This window comes from Crocodylus siamensis, chromosome 2 (assembly GCF_052110815.1).
Source record: "Crocodylus siamensis isolate JL-2025a chromosome 2, ASM5211081v1, whole genome shotgun sequence".
Lineage (NCBI taxonomy): Eukaryota > Metazoa > Chordata > Crocodylia > Crocodylidae > Crocodylus > Crocodylus siamensis.
Window position 1 is genome coordinate 100,884,516 of NC_143396.1, and position 18,520 is coordinate 100,903,035.

The following is an 18,520-nucleotide window of genomic DNA, read 5'->3' on the forward strand; positions in this document are numbered from 1 at the left end:
GGAATAACAGCTATAAATTGACTGAGAGTAGGTTCAAGCTGGACATCAGGAAGCATTACTTCACAGTCAGGGTGGCTAGGATCTGGAACCAACTTCCAAGGGAAGTGGTGCTCACCCCTACCCTGGGGGGTCTTCAGAAGGAGGCTAATCACCTTACTGGGGTTGTTTGACCCCAGCATTCTTTCCTGCCTATGGCAGGGGATTGAACTTGACAGTTTCATAGTTGGTAGGGTCGGAAGGGACCTGAGCAGATCATCCAAGTCCGACCCCCTGCCCCGGGCAGGAAAGAATGCTGGGGTCAAACGACCCTGGCTAGGTGTCTATCCAGCCTCCTTCTGAAGAGCCCCAGTGTAGAAGCAAGCACCACTTCCCTTGGATGTTGGTTCCAGATCCTAGCCGTCCTGTGAAGTAGTGCCTCCTGATATCTAATGATGATCTGCTCAGTTCCCTTCCGACCCTACCAACTATGAAACTATGAGATCTGGGAGAAAAAAGGGATTTGAGAGCTATTCTTATGCATCTTGAAGGAATCTTGAAAAGTTAATGTTAAATTTACTGAATTTACTTAAATTTTTAGCAAATTCTCTCTCTATTTGAAGTGCTGTGCTTGTAGGGAACATATGCTATAATCTTCATACATGGCAGATGTTAAGTCCATGCGTTAAGTGCAAAAGAATCATCTTAACTAAGGAGTCATTATCTAGTCACAGCATTACTAGTAAAACAACCAGAGTAGTTTGAACAGTGAGTGGGAGGACAGCAGGGAGTAAAGCTTATAAATCATCAAAATAAAGATTCCAAAACAAGTCACCGTAAGATACTTTACATGTCATTATGCTACATCTATTAACTGAAAACTATAGTAAACAGAACAGACCCTTGTAAACTTAGAACACATTTCTTCTGCCTCTTTAATCAAGTTGGCTTTCAACATGTATTTTGCACATTTGGAGTTGATAAATCTGTCTGCTGTGTCCAAGGCTTGGGCCTCATCCATCCACCTTGCAGCTTCTTTAATATTCCCAGCATGCTTTAAAAGAAATACAAATCAAGTAAGGAAGTTGTATAATGCATACAAGTTATCCTTTATTCACTCATCCACCCTTCATTAATACAATGAAGCCAGGCACCAAGTGTTTCTCTTTAAAAAACTGTTAAACAAATCAAGATCCCACCAGTGCAATTGTATATTATGGCATTACTGTTCCCTTATTTATTCTGCCCAGACATCAAGATGACTTTTTAGTCCATACTTTGCAAAAGTATCTGCAGTATCACTGCATCTTTGAAAAATAAGTTCTCAGTACAATAAGCTAATTTTGAGTAAGTAGAGAAGTTGGGTGAGACCAGTTGTTAAGACATTATTCAAAATATATGTATCAATATTAGATTTGCGAATATACGACCTAAACACCACTATAAAATTAACAGTGTACACTGTAGTAACTTTCTCGGTAATAGTCCATTTACAGTCAAACAGACTCCTGTGCATGTTTTTTAAAAAAATCCATTTAACAGCACTTCACAAAATACGGTAGAAGCCTCTCTCTAGACCTTAGATTTTGCAAAGGTTTTGCTTATGCAAAACCCCCTCCTCCCTCAGTTAGTATTCATACCAAAAAACACAGGAAAGTAATAATTATGGTGAAAGGTCTTGCCACAAGAATCCCCACCTGGCAGCCAAGAATAAGTGGATCAATGTTACCTTATAGATTTTAGCCTTCACAAGGAAGAGTTCTATCAAGGTTGGAGTACTTTCTATAGCAGTGTTTATGTATTCCAGAGCCAGGGATGGCTGCCCGATTTTATCATAATGCTGTGCCAAGTAGTACTGGACCCAGAGTAAAGTGGTTGGGGGTTCTTCTTTACCATCATCTATGGAAAAAAACATTGTAATGTTTTCCAATTTATCAGAATATAACACAAGGAATATACTACTGATACAAGTGACAGGAGATTTACTCACACACACAGTATATGCAGTACACCAAGAGACTGGAAAGATTATAATTTTCCATATTAGCTTTCAACAGCTATAATTTAAGGCTATGTGCACATGATCCACTATGTGCACATGATACTGCTTCACATAAGTAAAATTAAGCTCACTGCTGATTTGGGACCAACGCCTGACAAGCAGAAGTTCCCCAAGTATTACGTTTTTTCATGATGTGACACTATTACATTTGCACTTTAATTTAATTCTGAAATCTCTAATATTTTCAGTGAAAGCCAAGCAGAGAGGCTTCTTCAGGCACACGTAAGCAGAAATGTGCACAGTTTAAATTTTTAAAACCATGCGAGTTTGTGATTAAACATTTAATTCAGTTTCAGTTAAGAAATTCCACTTTACAGTATTAAGCTAAAGACAGATGAAGTGAATGATGAGACGAGCTTAAATTAAATCGTAAATCTGTCCGTACACAAGATTTCATTGAATTAAAAACACTCTATATGCAAACTTGTAGCAAATAACCTTTTTAATTTCAAGGAAAAGTAATTTAGTTCATAGCTTGAGAAGGATTCCAAGATAGTACAGCCTGTACTATCTTTATTCAAATACAAGATGAGCCCCCATATACAAGGACTTGTGACAAGAACACCAGTCATTAGTGAGAGGCTAATTAGTACAATTAGTCTTTTGGGGGAGGGGGAGAGAAGAGAAGAGGGGGTGTCTGGGGTACACACACTCCGAGTCAGTGCTGAGTTGTGCATCCCCATTTCTTCATCCTTCCCAAGAATACTTGTGTTTACCTCCAAATTAGCAAATTTTACATACAACAGGCACAGTATTTTCACAAAGTATGCAGTCCTTCACACTCACCATTTGGATTAAATAATCGGCAGCTTTTAAGGGAAGTTTCATAACCTACCACCAATTCTTCTATGATTGCCGCCTATACAAAGACAAGACAGAAGTTTATAAAGCAGAAAGTATCCTACTAGATTTTTTTATGGCCTAGAACTATCACAGGAAAAAACCCACACCACATAAACAACAACAGTAACAATATACATTAGTGCTAGAAAAAGCTACTGAGATCTCAAACCAAAAATGAAGCTAAATCTTGTCAGGAAAAAAAAAAAGTTGTTTTCATTTCTATACCTATAACACAAATAAGCTATTAAAATATTCACAGATTTGTTTACCTTCTCTTTATCTTTATACAGTGATCTCAAGGTATTGAACACAGGTGGACAGCCTTTGCTGAAATTCATCCGTAGAAACTTATCGAGACATTCCTTAAATTTCTCACCTTGGGGGAAAAAAGACCTGTTGATTTTGTTTTATCAAACATTACAATACTATTTCTTACGTTATTAGTAGAAGTTTTAAGAAAAATAACACATATGTAGATGCAAACTGGCAGTATCTTCTTGCAAAAAATGCCCTTACCAGATAAAAAATTTAATGGCAATCTTCTCGGAACTAGACCCCTTGGATACTTAGTCCAGGCTTCTTCATAGATCTTTAACCTCTCCAACATATTGGCTAGAATAAAACAAAGTTTGTAAGCCACTAAGGTTTTTGGGTAACTAAAATTTGATTAAACAAAACCCAGAATTATGCAGTAAAGTAGTGACTATAGGGTTGGTTTTTTGTTTTTTTTATGTGAAAGATATTTTGCACTCAGTTCATTTTCAAAAAAGACAGCTTTAGGCAAGACAGCATCAGGGAGTTTCTCTGCCAGCTGGCAATAAGAAACATTTTCCTTTTTTACAGAAGGTTTCTCTGTCCCATTCCTGTATTAAAGATCAAAACAAATATAACTATACAAGAAGAGCCATGAAGTAAACTTTGTATTTGACAGGTATTTCAAACATGAAGTAAATGAACTGACAAAAAGTTCATACTTCTGTCTGAAATCTACAATACCTGTAATACCATAACAAAGAAACAGAGGAAAAAATCCTAAATGAATAAAGTCCATTCTTTAAAAAACCCCAAAGAACTTTGCCTTCTTTCTACCATTTAGAGTGTATTCACAGCCCTTCTGTTTGTGTGAGCAGATGACATTTACTGATCTGCCATATTCCTTTTTACTAGATGAACACGGGACACCAAAGAATAAAGTCATGAAAGTCTTCCAAAGTTACAATGACAAAAATATGTCATTACTCTTAAAAAAACAAAAGCTAAACTATAAGTCTCGAAGTGGTCTAGAAGTTCTCAGTGGATAGGTAAATCCCAACTGGGCAAAAATAGCTTTGATGCTCCTGTTACAGCAAGAATCATTACCAGGTTTCAGTGCCTTTTCTAAGCCTTTGTAGTAGGCCCAGTTTTCAGGATTCCTTTCTTGCAATCCTCTGTACACCTCAGCTGCTTCTTCTGGCCTGAAGAGTTGTAACAGAAGTTCTCCTGTTTAAAATTCATAAAGGTATACAGACAATGTGAGGAAGAAGGCACCAGCTAAACATTTGTCAGTAAGCATTTCTTTCTTTTTTAAGAAATAAATTCAAACTATAGAGATGAATTTAGAATGGTAGAGATGCACTGCATAACTGGCACTATGAACTAACACATACATTTGATAATAAAGCTAATTTTGAGATAAAAGTTTCCATGACTTATCTACAGGGGTGTAGGTGGTAGCCATGTTGGTCTAAGCACAAAAGCAGACAAGGTGCTTTGGGTGAATCTGATATATTTTATTAGACCAACTTAAATAGTTGGAAAAAACATTTTTAGCAAGCTTTCAGGTTTAAAAACCCTTCATTAGGCTAAGGAAGCCTCTGCAGTTGATGTGTGCTCTTCCTGGATGGAACGAATAGTAAAGAAGCCAGAGGCTGGGCTGGTATGCATGCCAGACAGGCAGTCAGTAAGCTTGCTAAAAAAATTTTTTCCTCAACTATTTAAGTTGGTCTAATAAAAGATATCAGATTCACCCAAAGAGAAGTGGATAACCTTGAGAAGCTACACAGGCGGGCCACTCATATGGTTAGGGGCCTGAAGGTAAGGCCCTACGAGGAGAGACTAAAGGACCTGGATCTCTTCAGCCTCTGCAAGAGAAGGCTGAGAGGGGATCTTACAAATTCATCATGGGGGAACAGTAAGAAATTGGAGATGCTCTGTTTACCAGGGCACCCCTTGGAATAATGAGGAACAATGGCCACAAACTGATGGACAGCAGATTTAGGTTGGACATCAGGAAGAACTTCTTTATGGTAAGGGTTGCCAGAATCTGGAATGGGTTTCCAAGAGAGGTAGCGCTCTCCCCTACTTTGGGAGTCTTTAAGACAAGCGCCTGGCTGGGGTAACGTGACCCCAGTGCTCTTTCCTGCCCAGGGTAGGGGGTCGGACTCGTTCTACTGAGGTCCCTTCTGACCCCAACCGCTGTGAAACTATGAAACCTTGTCTGCTCATGACATAACTGAAACTTTTAATGAGTTGCTGGCTAAAGGCTTCTGAAAGGAGTCAGACACCATTAAAAGTAAAGAACAAAACTGTTAAATAAAAGTGTTGATTAAGACTAAACCAAAACTATCCAATTTTAACTACGAGAAACAATTAAAGATGGTACAAGGTGCTCCATGTTTATAACACTGTTCATTTAATTTGAAATTCAAGGATGGCTTTTCACACTGCTTAGTAAAGCTAACAAGAAATATGCAAATTCACAAGTTAGACTGACAGTTCTCAGTAAGATTCTCCAGGCAAATCCTCAGATTTAACGTCATAGAAGTTTGGCTATACTGAGATAGTAACTAAGAAAGAATTTGAACCAACATTCCAGCTGATCTGCAAGCCAAAAGATAATCCAAATAGTTAATTTCAGGGCAACACTGGCTCAGCAGTGCTAAGCAAATTAAAAGCAATTTTATGTAGTAAGCTAGTCTGACTGAATACAGAAGATGGGAACCAGTGATTACAAGGGAATCACTTCAATTAGAATTTCACTAACTTAGTGCATTTGGCTCTAAAAACAAGATAAAAATCTCACCTACCCTTCCTCTATCCCACCATGAAAACAGAGTACACAATTTTAGCAAAAGGCAAGCATTTGTTACAGAAAACTTAACTTAGTCTAGAGTCTTTCATAAAGTAAGATGATTTGATGCCAAGAAGAAACCACACAGACCCACCCATCAGAATTATGGAACCAGAAAACAGTGAGGCCATGAAAAAAAGTGTCCATTGTCAATTTAGTTCTAATTTATAAATGGCAGCATGTTACTCAGTTTTCATATTCCATTTATAAAAAGTTTCATTATGTCCTTTTCATATGTTAGTTCACTTTTCTATAGTGCTCACTTCCATCTAAAACAACAACAGCCTCCCTTTGACAGATAAAGGGGCTGAAAAACAGGTTAAATAATCTAATCAATATCTCAGAATGTTGTGGAAGAACTCCAATTTAGAAGTTAAGCTTCAAATCCAGTGCTTTGTTCAAAATCTGTCTGGTGTACACATGGTATTACAGATGTTTTAGATACATGCCCCATTTCAGAAGTGATACAATATACTTAAAAAATTATGTGAACGTGTAATTAAAGGACTATATAAACATATTCATAAAGAGACAGAGCTACACAGGCATTAATTAACCTTGGCATTTCCTGACTTGGGTCTTGTCAACAAGTACATCCTTAAATTTAATCATGGGTTCAATGGAATTGCCACTCTACTGAAGGCTAAGTGTGTAAGCAGGTATAGATTAGAGTCCTGGACCTTAACTATACAATGTCAGTGTCCAACAGCATCTTCAATAACAACATGTTTGAAGGACTTCAGGGGTAGAGAGTATTTTCTTCACAGTTTCAAAGCTCCACTGTCTTGTAGAACTACTGAAGTATTTGAGTTTTACAATACTGAATTATTTTGGCTAATTATGGGACTTCTGCTCTTCTTGAGCAGACTACTGGAAGTACCTGCCCTAGATCTAGAAGAATGGTTTTCCACCCTTTTCGACTTGAGGAACTCCTCCATAACTTGTGAACTAAGTGGCACTCCTTTTCAAAAACTAAATTTATTGCAGTGCTTATCTCCTTGCAGAGCAGCCAAGCAGGGAGCCTGAACCTCCCCTTAGCTGTTCATTTCTTCACACTTCCTAAGGCATCCTTCAAAGGATCACAACACCCCAGTGTACCCTGGCACCCTGGTTGAGAATCACCATCTTAGATTGTGACAGCTATGTAAAAGTTGGTTACCCACCATGACATTATTTTTTAAGAAGATGGTATAGTAATTAAGCATTAGAGCTGTGCGGAACGGCACTGTTCCGTTTTGACTTGCGTTTTGAGGTTTCGATGGAACAGCATTACATTTCAAATTTTGTTTTGATTTGAAACCACTGTTCTGTTTAGTTTTGTTGAAACATTGACGTTGCTTTGACATTTTGCCCATAGGCTATAAACGGGGAAACTCAAAACAGCCTCTCTCATCTGGCAGGCAGATCGGAGGCCTGCAACCCTGGGAGAGCTGCGGGGGCTGTGCCAGTCCTCCTGGGGTTGCAGGCCCTGATCTGTGTGGCAGATAAAAGGGAGGGAAGACAGGTGCCTGGGACCATGGAGCTGGGGAAGGGAACTAAGCCCAACTGCTCAGTTCCCCTCCCCAGGGCTAGTGATTGCACTGGGGAAGGCAGCTCACCCCAGCTGAGCTCAGTTCCCTTCCCAAACCCAATCAGAATTCTGGGGAGGGGAAGTGAGCGATGGGGCTCAGTTCCCTTCCCCTGCGCTGCGATCAGCTTCCCACAGCCTGGCTGCAGGAGGCGGGGAGAGCCAGGGCTGTGATTCCTGTCTGGCTGAGCCACATGGGGCTACGGAGCCACTGGGAGCGCAGCCCTGGTTCTCTCGTGTCTCCCACCACCTGGCTGCTTCGAAACATTTCAACTAGCCTTGTTTTGTTTTGAGGCTGTTTTGAAGCCCTTCGTTTCATTTCAATTTCAAGCTCAAACAGCAAAATGAGTCGAAACAGTGTCAAAACAAAGCAACCAGCAAAATTTCACACAGCCCTATTAAGCATCAGAATTTACATGAAATCCATGATAGCATCATCCATATAGTTTCATGCTCCTCTACAACTGTGATAAATTTTTGGAATAAGCTCTTTAAGACAAGGAACTTACATAACAGGGCTGTCATTTACCACCTCAGCTAGACCATTTAATTGAAAGTGTCTGAATTTCAATAAGTGTTCTGCAATGATTAGAGGGATAGTTTTAATCCTGGTCAATTTAGCCAATCCAATGGTTTAAACATTTGCTTCTCTGTTCACAGCACAATTTAAATACATGGTGTGCCATTAAAAGAACATACCCTTTAAAAACTGGTTCCTACAGATGCCTTGCCCACACAGATTCCACTCCAAGCACAAGTATTTAAAAAAAACAAAACCAAAAAAAACCCCACCAGCTTATTTTTGAACAGCAATAGTCATTGCAGGAATGCCTAAGCTCCCTCACGCACTATAAGTAAGGACCTCCCAAATTCATGGTGGAAGTAGGGTGCACTGTGGCTCCTTTAATCCTGCAGGTTCCCCTATGTCCTCCTTCTCCACTGACTGGTAAAGGAGCCCCACTTACAGCTTGCTTCTGATGAGTGAGGAGGCTAAAACTGTGGTTTTAAATATGGTGCTGTTTTTGCCTCCTGCCACTGACTGGCTCAGGGGCCTCAGATGTCTCTACTGTTTGCTGCTGACTGGTGGGGAGGCAAAAATGGTGCCAAGTTTAAAACTGTGGTTATAGCTTCCCTGCATATCAGGAGGGAGCAGTGGGACCCTCTGCTAATCAGCAGTGGGGTGAGGGAAGAAGGTGAACACCAAGGAACACACAAGATTAAAGGAGCTGCTGTACACTCTGCTTCCGCTGTGAATGTGGTAGGTTCCTATCTATAGGCTGCCACAACCAAAAATAGCAAGGGAAAAACCACTACAAGAATAGTTTACATCTTCCATACCAGAAGCCCTTGATCTAGGGACCCCAAAATGTTGCCACGAAGAATAGGTTGCAGAATCTTTGTGGACAATGCATCTAAGTGTATTGGATGGTAACGACCACACTTGTGTAGCTGTCCACAGGGATTCTGTTGATTGCTACCAAGCAGTTCCCTTGGCTGTGGAGGCCTCTCACTTAATAAAGTGACTGCGGGGCCTCTTTACTGAAGTGAGCATCTGATGGAAAAAGCTTGCACCAAGGAAGAGTGGGAGATGGGACAAAACTTCAGGTAGTTGGAGCCAGCTGCTGAGATAAGTCATGGAAGGTGCTTACATCATGGTGGTATATGCTGACATGCGCACATACCGACATATTTACTACCACATGTTACTACCAAGGACAGGATAGTCTAAATCAGCGGTGCTAATCCTCCGTCCCAGGGACCAAATCCAGCCAACAGAGCCAGGCTCCCCACAGCTCTGGAAATTTGGCAGTGGGAGAATGATAGTTGCAGTAGTTGTTCCCAGAGCTGTAGCAATTAACACTGCCATTGCTCCACTGCTGCCAAATTTCCAAGTCTGTGGGAGCCCTGCAGTTCAAGTAATACAGCCCCATGTACTAAATCATGCTGGTGTGCAGCCACTCTGTGGCCACCTGCAGAATGACCCCACATACTAACCTTGTGTGGGTTCCAGCCCATGGACCAGCCCCACACATAGGACCCAGACAGGGGGCCAGAGTGGTTGAGCTCCACTGGTCTAAGTAAAGACAGGTTCCTGACTACAAATACTACAAGTAACTATGAATATGAAGTATTATTTCTTGGCATAAAGTGAGGCTTTATGAAGAAAACATAAGACCTAGGAATTAAGGCAGTAATACAAGACCAATTTAGAATATAGTTGAAAGATGCCCTTATGAATAGGGTAACCATATGTCCCAGTTTGGCCAGGACAGTCCTGGATTTCATAGGGCCTCCAAACATCCTGGCTGGTGACAAGTCCTGGATTGGCACCACCCTGCCTGCACCTGCCCAGCCAGGCTCCTCCTGCACAGCAGTTGGAGGTGGAGAGTGAGCTGCACTGAGCACTGCTCTTCCTGCCTGGGGTGAGGATCAGCTGGGGTGGGATGGGATGGGATAGGGTGGGGTAGGGGAGGGGGCTCAGGCAGCTGTGCGGGGCAGTGCAGGTTGGTGAGAACCAGGAGGGCACTGCTCCCAGCTTCTGTCCACAGGGACTGAAGTCTGGTCACGGGGCTCTGCACTGTCCCACCCCACAAAGCTATCAGAGCTCCTGGGAGCCATGGGGTTATGTGCATGCGTGTGCAGGGGCATGACTTGCTGGGGTCTGTACAGTGCTCAGATAGCAGAAATGCCAATTGGTGCTGGGGAGTGGAGACTCTTGAGCTGCAGCTGGTGCCAGGGAAAGGGGCTCCAAGCTCACTGGCTTCGCCTGGCCCAGCCATACGCTTCAAGTGTGGACATGGGCAGAAGGTGCCCGCACTGGGAGGGGTAGTGAGGGGCCACAGCATGCTGCAGGCCTAGCCAGGCTCATGTTTCTGCTGCTGCTGTGGCACCAGCCGTCACTCGGCTGTGTGCGTGTGCATAAGTATGCATCTTACCCCATCCTGATTTTCTTCAGAATGACATGGTCACCCTACTTATGAAGCATACGGAGGCCGTATCATAGGGTCTTTATGTTACTGGCCTCCAAAAACATGGTAGGAGGGAGCAGTTAGCCATGGGATCAAATGGGGACCTCCACTAAACTGGTATTACCGAACTGAAGTCACAACAACAGGAAGGCTCCTACCTGTCAAAAAGCCATGAAAAAAAGCCCATAAAGAAAGTTGATATTTCAGGATGGTCACATACAACATTATTTTGAACAGACAAGGTAGGCTGCTTTATAATTTTTTTAGTTATTTAGTCAAAGTCCCATTTATTTCATATGACAAACTTTTGTTTAATAGAGACCAGACCTCTTTCAGGAAAGACAGCAAATAGTCCAGGATAGATGGAATTTAAGGAGAAAACAGCAGAAGCTGTTACTGGCTTGCCCAGAGATTCTCTCCAACTTCACTGCAGAAACAAGTTGAATAGAAAGCTCCCTACCTTGCAAGAAAAATCGTGCTCCTCAGCTATTTTCTGCAGAGGAGTCATGCAGCCAGGGATGGTTCTACAGGGCAGCAACTGGCTGTACTTTTGGGAGACTAAGTCAGGAAGTAGTGGTAGAATGACGGATGGCTCAGAGTACCAAAACTCCATGTCCCAAGCTGGGGTTAATGGGACAACAATGGAGTGTTTTTTGATCTTCTTGGTAACTCAGAAAATGACAAGAGTTAGATGGATGGCGTTTAATAGTGCGATAGCCCATGTTAGAAGGAACGCATCTATTAATGAACCTAGACTTATATATACAGTACACAAATCATGAGAGATATTTTTTGTAATAAAGTTAAAATATGTCATAGTAGGTTTCTGACTTCTAGAGTAATGTGTTTTATTTATTTTTTGGTTCTAAGATGGAAACTCCATCCCAAAAAGAGTATTTCTGGGGGGGAAAGGGGAGGGGCTTCTGGTGGCAAAGATGAGGGGTTAGGAGGCGGGACTTTGCCGGGGCAACTATCAAAAAGGTGGTATTGAGAGTTTGCTAAAAAATTAAGCGGCCCTCAAGCCAAAGTAACTGCCTACCTTTGTCCTAGACCAACCTTCCAGAGTGTCTGCAACCCCACCCAACTTGGTGTCAATTGAAATTTTCGAAGTGTCCACTGAGTTCCATCATCCATGTTCTTATATGGTTAAATTCTCAAGGATAAAGAAAGAAAACCTTGAATGTTACCCTTATGATCCTGAGCTTCAAGAAGTACAGCACGGCTTTATGAAGAAACTGCAGTTTCTGAATCCCAAAATGATGCATCCCAGAACTAAAGAATCTTGGTAGAAAGAGGCAGTGCAAACCTTTACCAGATCTGTCCATCAACTTAACCATCCAATATGACAGGACTATTTATGACATGCTTGTTGGCTAGATGCACGAATCTCAGCCAGCTTTGTAACGGAGACAGGTCAGGAATTATATGAACTGTCATAAGTGCAAAGTGATGTACTCAGTGTAGCTGAGGTAGATGCACATTGACATGCTGGGTTGTACATGGAGGTTAGCAATAGGATGGGATCTACCATTTCCTGGAGATGCTGAGGCAGACTTTACCTCACCAATCTGGAGGGCAATCTTAAATACTCTGATGATCTTCATGAACAGAGCTGTGGTTACAATGGGCCTTTTCTTGTTGAGCCCGAGGCCCATGAGACAAAGGATCATAGGAATTGTTCTGGTAGCTTGCTACAGATTTTCCACAAGAGTTTACCTGCTACTTAGGCTTCTCTCCTGCAAAAGCAGACTCTTCACCAATAAGTTAGATTTGGAAAGCAGTATTCTAATCCATGGTTCAGCAGCCTTTTGCTGGCATGGCTCAGAGCTTGCGACCCAGCTGTGGCTACAGGCCTGAAGTCTCCATAACCAGAGGAGCCAGATGCCTGCACTTCCCCAACCCTTCTGCCATAAGAAAAGCGCAGACATAGCAAGCAACAGTTCTGCAGACAACCAGAGTACTGCAAAAGGGATGGGCAGCACAGTGAAGCTCCATGACAAAGATCCCCTGTATTGGATCAGATCTCTTTACAGGCCAAATCCAGTCTGCAGGCTGTAGGTTTCCAACCCCTGTTCTAACCCATTTAATGGGATTTACTATTTTCTATTCATTCTTTTTGGAAAAGGTGGGATAGAAACTAGGGCACACTGGATTACTGTGGTAGGCTCAAGGAGGCCTTCGTTAGTCCATATCCCAAACCTGCCTGGTTCTGCATTTGGAGCTAGTCCAGCCATTTAGGTTTTTTCTTGCGACTTCTGGTAGAATAGCTAGAGTCTTTACAATTCTCCTGGGATCTTGTGGGGGGAGGAGGAGGGTAGAAGGGAGGTGATAAGAGGAGAGAGGGAGGAAAATTTTCAAGGGGGAGGGACAAAGAATTGACACTTTCCATAAGAGACTAAAAGGAAATGCTTGGAGGGAGTCTATCACCTCCCTCAAAGCAACTCTCAACCCAAGGTGCTATTAATGTACAGATCAAATATTTTCTTTCTAACCTCTTGCAATTTGAGGACTCTTAGGGAATATTTATGCAGAGTTTCAGATGGAACAGGATTTTTCTTCAAGTTTACAATGTACTTTTAAACAGCAAAATCTAGTCCAAGTAATTCAGAACAGTTCCCTAACAATTTTAATAGGGCATTATATTATGAAAAGTGTAAATAAAGATGCATTTCCTCCCACTATTAAACCTATTTTGCTCGTTCACTTCTCAGCTTCAGCAGTAGAAAAGAAAGGACTTAATTATAAATTGTCAACACATGCACTAATACAATGTTAGTGCAAATACTACAAGAAATATTTATAAAAACATTAGATTTTAGTGAAAATACTTTTTAGACGTTAAACCTTGTTTTTATTAGATGCTACACTAGCTCAATTGACTTGGTCTTATAACTCACTGAAGAAAAAAAACAAAATACCATTTTCTTAAGCCATTTCAAGTCTATAGAAACCACATAAGATTCCATAATGCTGTTATATACTGGCATACAACATAACTGTATGTGGAAAAGTTAATTACCTTTAGTTTCTTCAACAGCCAGTTTATCGCATATTTGTTTTTCATAGGTACAAAGGTGTTCCAAGGCTTCTTTGTAGAGTTCTGCTTCCCGAAGGACTTGATTCTGATATAAAAGCAGCTCACTGTATTCATAGTCCACTTTATCTGGAGAGGTCTGTGCACGAAAAGAAAATGTGCAAGCATTCATTATTTTATAATACATTTTAACAAATTAATTCCGTTTTAAACATCCAACTAAACACTGAATTGTTTCCATGTTTCAAAGATACTTTTTTGGCTCACTATTGGAAGTCCGCCTTCATTTTTTATACCTGCTGTGTCTTTCTAAATTCCTCTAAAATTTTTGCTGCCATTTCATAATCTTCCAGCAAATGATAAGCAATAGCATAACCAATCCATGATGCTCGTTGTGCAGGGCGCAGCTGAAGTAACTGGTATCTTGTTTCCTGTAAAACAGTAATAACTTAGTTTTGTTGTTAATTCTGACAGGCATTAGAGTCCTCTGTAGAATTTCATTGCTTTAATGTTAAATAATCTTGCTTAAAAATGGATAGTAGAAGGATCAATTAATTGTTTTGCCATATACACTCTTAGACTATGCTGGACGAGGCACAGATACAGAAATTTAAGATCTGACTAACATTAATGACAGTTTTAAAAGATATGTTTTTCTTAACTCAAAACTTAAATAAAGAGCATAGTTCAGGCTGCTTAATACTGTTCCAGTGTCTTGAATGTATAGTACAGTAATAATACTTCAAGTCAATATGCATTCAGTCATTAGAAATGCCACCCAACCCAGGAGATATGCTGGTATTAAGAACAGCTCATACAAGCAGCATCCATAACTTAGTCAGAATATAGTAAAAACTGTAGTCGCCAAAGGCAATTCATCAGTATGAGAATTTAGTTGTGCAAATCCTACGGGAGTTTAAGTTTTAGGGTGGTTGAAACACCTGGAACTATATCTGGAAGCAATTTAAAATATTCAGGAGGCGCTAAATACCTAGATGGTAACAGATATGAGCTATTAAACAGCAAGGATTACAAAAAACAGAGCAAAGAGTACTGATGAAAAGCAATACATCAGACTAGGACAGATGTCTAATTTTAAAATTAATCTGCCTTAATGGCATTCACAGATTCAAAATTGGGAGGAGCTGAGGGTGTTAGGACATGCAAAATACAAGAGGAGCTATAGAAGTAAGCATGCAAATGAAAAAAAATCAACTTTGAGCCAATGTTTGTCAGGTATTTAATGCAATTATTTTCACCAGTGAGACAGAAGCTAGTAATTGTTGATACCAGGATCACAGCAAATTATGCACAAAAATTTCCAATGCAAATTTAGGTTAGGACAAAAGGCTCATTCAATTTTGGAAGGTATTTGCAGACATCACATAGAAGAGAGGATGAATCCCCCTCTACAAAAGCACCACAGCCACTTAAAACTAGCAAACACTTTAAGTAAAATCTTATCAAGCTATTAAATAACCGGAGTGTGAAAAGTCAACAAATTTGATCAGAGTTTGCAGGAACCAAGTTAAAAAGTTACAAGTAGACTAGTGAACTATAATTGGTGGTTCTCAACCTTTTTTGTACCAGGACCCATCTGTAAACACCAATGGCCAGTACCGACTCAGTGTCCCTTACTCCCAATCCACTGCCCCCCATTCCCAGGTCCCAGCCTACTAGTATGTCTGTGCGCGGGGGGGAAGGGGGGTGGGAAACAGGACACCCTTAAGCAGTCCCTTACAGGCTGGGACTCCTCCAGCCTCCAAGGCAGAGGCCACAGTTTCCCACATTTTTCTCCTTTAAAAGAGAATCCATTTTTAGTTTGTTGATCTATTTTTACAGTTTGCTCGTGAGCCTTTCACATATTCCTGTGGCCCACTTTTGGGTTGCAATGCATGGGTTGAGAAACACTCAACTACACACAGTTTAGTTTGATGATAACGTCACAAACTTTTGACAAATATCAAACCAAGGAGGAAGAGGAATAGTTAGAGGCTTATACGAAGACTAACTAGTTAAAACAAAAACCAAAAAAACTCTCACTGGCTGAATATCAGTCTCTCTAAAAAGTAAAACTTTGTTCAGCCAAAAATGGTCCCCAAAAGCAACTTGTTATTATTTACATCTGCACTAGTCAACATTAAGAAGAACGTACTTTAAAGAACAGCTCTGCACTGAATGATCTAATATAAGCCAGTATATGCATCTTAATAAATCTTCAAATTCTATGGAAGCCAAAGCAGTGCCTCTATATCCGAGTACAAAATAAAGCATTAAGAATGAAAGGGTTTTAATATCTTGATTTGTACGACCATGAAGCCGAAGAAACTAAAGCAAGTTTCTTTAAGTACCTTACATTTTAACAATATCCTACCAAAATATTACTCATGAATCCTTTACCATTGTTTTCATATTAGATACTCTACTTACCCTGTAACCCTCAAGATCTCTCATTTGAATCTGTAGCAGAGAGAGGTCTCTCAAAATTTGAAGATTGTCTTTATCCCATTTCAGTGCATTTCTGTAACATTTGATAGCTTCGTCATACTTCTTGTCTGACCTCTGGAGAAGGCCATAGACATGCCAGCCTGGAAAACTTGGTTAAGGGTATGACTACATTAAAGAGCGAAGAAAATCAGTCCAAAATGGCCAAGGCAGTATGCTACTAAGTTAAAAAATACCTTGCCCATTTTTTACAACAGGCATTAGTATCACAAAAATTTTCTTCTTCCAGTACATTAACAACTTATAAAATGAAAATATAAGATCATCATCTTACAGTATTATATGCATACCATATTTATAACATACTACCATACAGGATGTTCTCAGGACTATTCCTGTACTTAAAGTTAAACATATGATCAGGGAGCTATCTAAATCGGAGCAAGACAAAGGGTTTTCCACAGCCCATTCGCAGTGTACAGAGTCGATTTTGTGGGCATTTTGCAGTGGATCTGCCCCTCACTGTTGATTGGCCCAAGGGCCCTGCTACTCTCCACTGATTGGCAGAGAGGGCTGATGTGGCCCTGTCCCTTGTTACTGATTAGCAGAGTGGTTTCAGCATAGGAGGTAAGGGCAGTCACCATTGTGCCTGCTCCCTTCATGTCATTCTGCCAGCTGACACCTTTGCACCCTCTTTCCCTGGTAAATTATGAGGCTGGGCAGCAGTGGCCATGAGGAACCACTGGGGAGTTGGCATTTTATATTTAGTAAGTTTTTTTTTTTTTTTTTTTATAGGCAGTTCCGTAGGAAATCACAACAAATGCCATTTTTCACGGTGACCATGGAAACCAATGTTTTTTTGCAGTTTCTACAAAAATACAAGGTAAGTAGGTCCTAATGTATGACTAAGAACACCCCTGCATTATGGTCATAAATGAACAATTCTGAAACAAAGATTAGCAGCTTGCTAAGATAGTAGAAGAAGAATAGCACAGATTCACTAACTGTAATTCTTGCTCATGAATGTTTGAGCATTTTAACTGCTTGTGATCATGCTATACAGGTATATAGGTAAGACATTCTTCAAGCATCTATACAAGATGTTCTTCTGTATATATTCATATAAAGAAAAGTCCGGCATTTTTTAATTTGGAAAAGGTTAGACAGTGGCTCATTGACATTCTATGAAAATGATGTAAAAATGCTCTTCTCCATTCACAAAAGCAAAATATATTTCAAAAAGGATACAGACATGGCTCTTTAAGTCATTACGCAAGCCTCTACGCACTAGTTCGTATGCTTCCTCCTTTTTCCCTAGACAGTTCAATGTCAGTCCTTTCATTGCCAGGGTTTCTAAAAAACATGGGGCTGAATTAATGCCAAGTTTACTAATAACAACAGCCATTGTAAAAAATAACTTACAACCACATTTAAGACTCTAGACTCAGAGGAGAGAGAGCAGTCAAGATTTTTTTTGTTTATTTTTTGATTCAAATGACTATTCTTGAAGCAGTCAGTATCTAAGGGTCAACAATATCAGGTTTCCAGTCAAGGATTAAGCTATTATTCTATTTCAAAGCATGCAAGATTTCTCACACTGAAAGAAAGGCATGCCATGTTTACTCAACTGGTGGCTTAATGAAAAAGGTATTTGTTTACAATGAATTTAAAGAAAGACTGGCATAACTGTTCTGACTGACAAAAAGCATGTGTACTGGGAAAAGATAATTAATTCCATAATAAAGAGCTGCAGGTCAAAATAAACAGTCCCCTTTTCTTGTTCACTTTTCCCCACAAATGAAAAAGTAACAGGACAAGAATTCTAAATGTGGTTCAAACTGACTTAGCCCCTTCCCCAAATCATGCAATGCTTTTTTCAGATGAGAAAAAGAAAAATTATTCCTGAATCAATTTTTAATTTCTGTCTTTAAAAGTATGGCATTAAGGTGCAGGATTTCAAGAGACTGCAGCTATTTCTTAACAATTTCCTCTTAAAATTAACTTAGCCATAGGATTTCTGAGAAGATGCTCAGAAAAATACTTATAAAACTTTAACAGAAAGGCATCAAATAAATACTAGGCACCCCCCCACACCAGGCTCAATGCAGCCCCAATAAATTGGGTGCCACTCAACTGACAAAAGTAATGATAGTGCTTACATTCTTATAGATGGGTGGGCAGTGGGGTTGAGGGACTGGCCAGACAGGGGCAAGCCTAAGCATGTGCTTATAGCCATAGCGCCCATAGTTGATAATCACTAGTTCATAAAAGGTGCCACCTTGTCCTGTTTTCTGCCTAACTTCAGACTAACACGGCTACCTAACTCTCTATTCAGATGACAGACAGTATCAAAATGCCATTTGAAGACTCACCTCCATGTTCTGCAAACTTTGGGTTAGAAAGAATCTGTTTACAGAACTTCAGCCCATTTCTGTACTGCTTATGTTCGTAACACCTCTGTAAAAGAAAAACAAAGTCAGTAACATCTCATACCAAAAAAAACTGTGGAAAAAAG

The 18,520-nt window shown here is 40.3% G+C and overlaps 1 protein-coding gene across 2 annotated transcripts in view; it reads right to left on the reverse strand.

Annotated features, from left to right (window-relative positions):
- Positions 1-18,520, reverse strand: part of NAA15 (N-alpha-acetyltransferase 15, NatA auxiliary subunit) — a 66,799-nt gene that overhangs the window by 25,712 nt on the left and 22,567 nt on the right. For both annotated transcript variants that reach the window (XM_090036528.1, XM_090036529.1), the window contains exons 2-12: positions 18,378-18,462; positions 17,254-17,358; positions 15,991-16,148; positions 13,857-13,991; positions 13,546-13,699; positions 4,241-4,360; positions 3,398-3,493; positions 3,151-3,257; positions 2,825-2,897; positions 1,706-1,875; positions 878-1,030 (exon numbers count right to left, since the gene is read on the reverse strand). In XM_090036528.1, the coding sequence (XP_089892654.1) occupies positions 878-1,030; positions 1,706-1,875; positions 2,825-2,897; positions 3,151-3,257; positions 3,398-3,493; positions 4,241-4,360; positions 13,546-13,699; positions 13,857-13,991; positions 15,991-16,148; positions 17,254-17,358; positions 18,378-18,462 (1,356 nt within the window). The remainder of the gene's footprint in view (positions 1-877; positions 1,031-1,705; positions 1,876-2,824; positions 2,898-3,150; positions 3,258-3,397; positions 3,494-4,240; positions 4,361-13,545; positions 13,700-13,856; positions 13,992-15,990; positions 16,149-17,253; positions 17,359-18,377; positions 18,463-18,520) is intronic.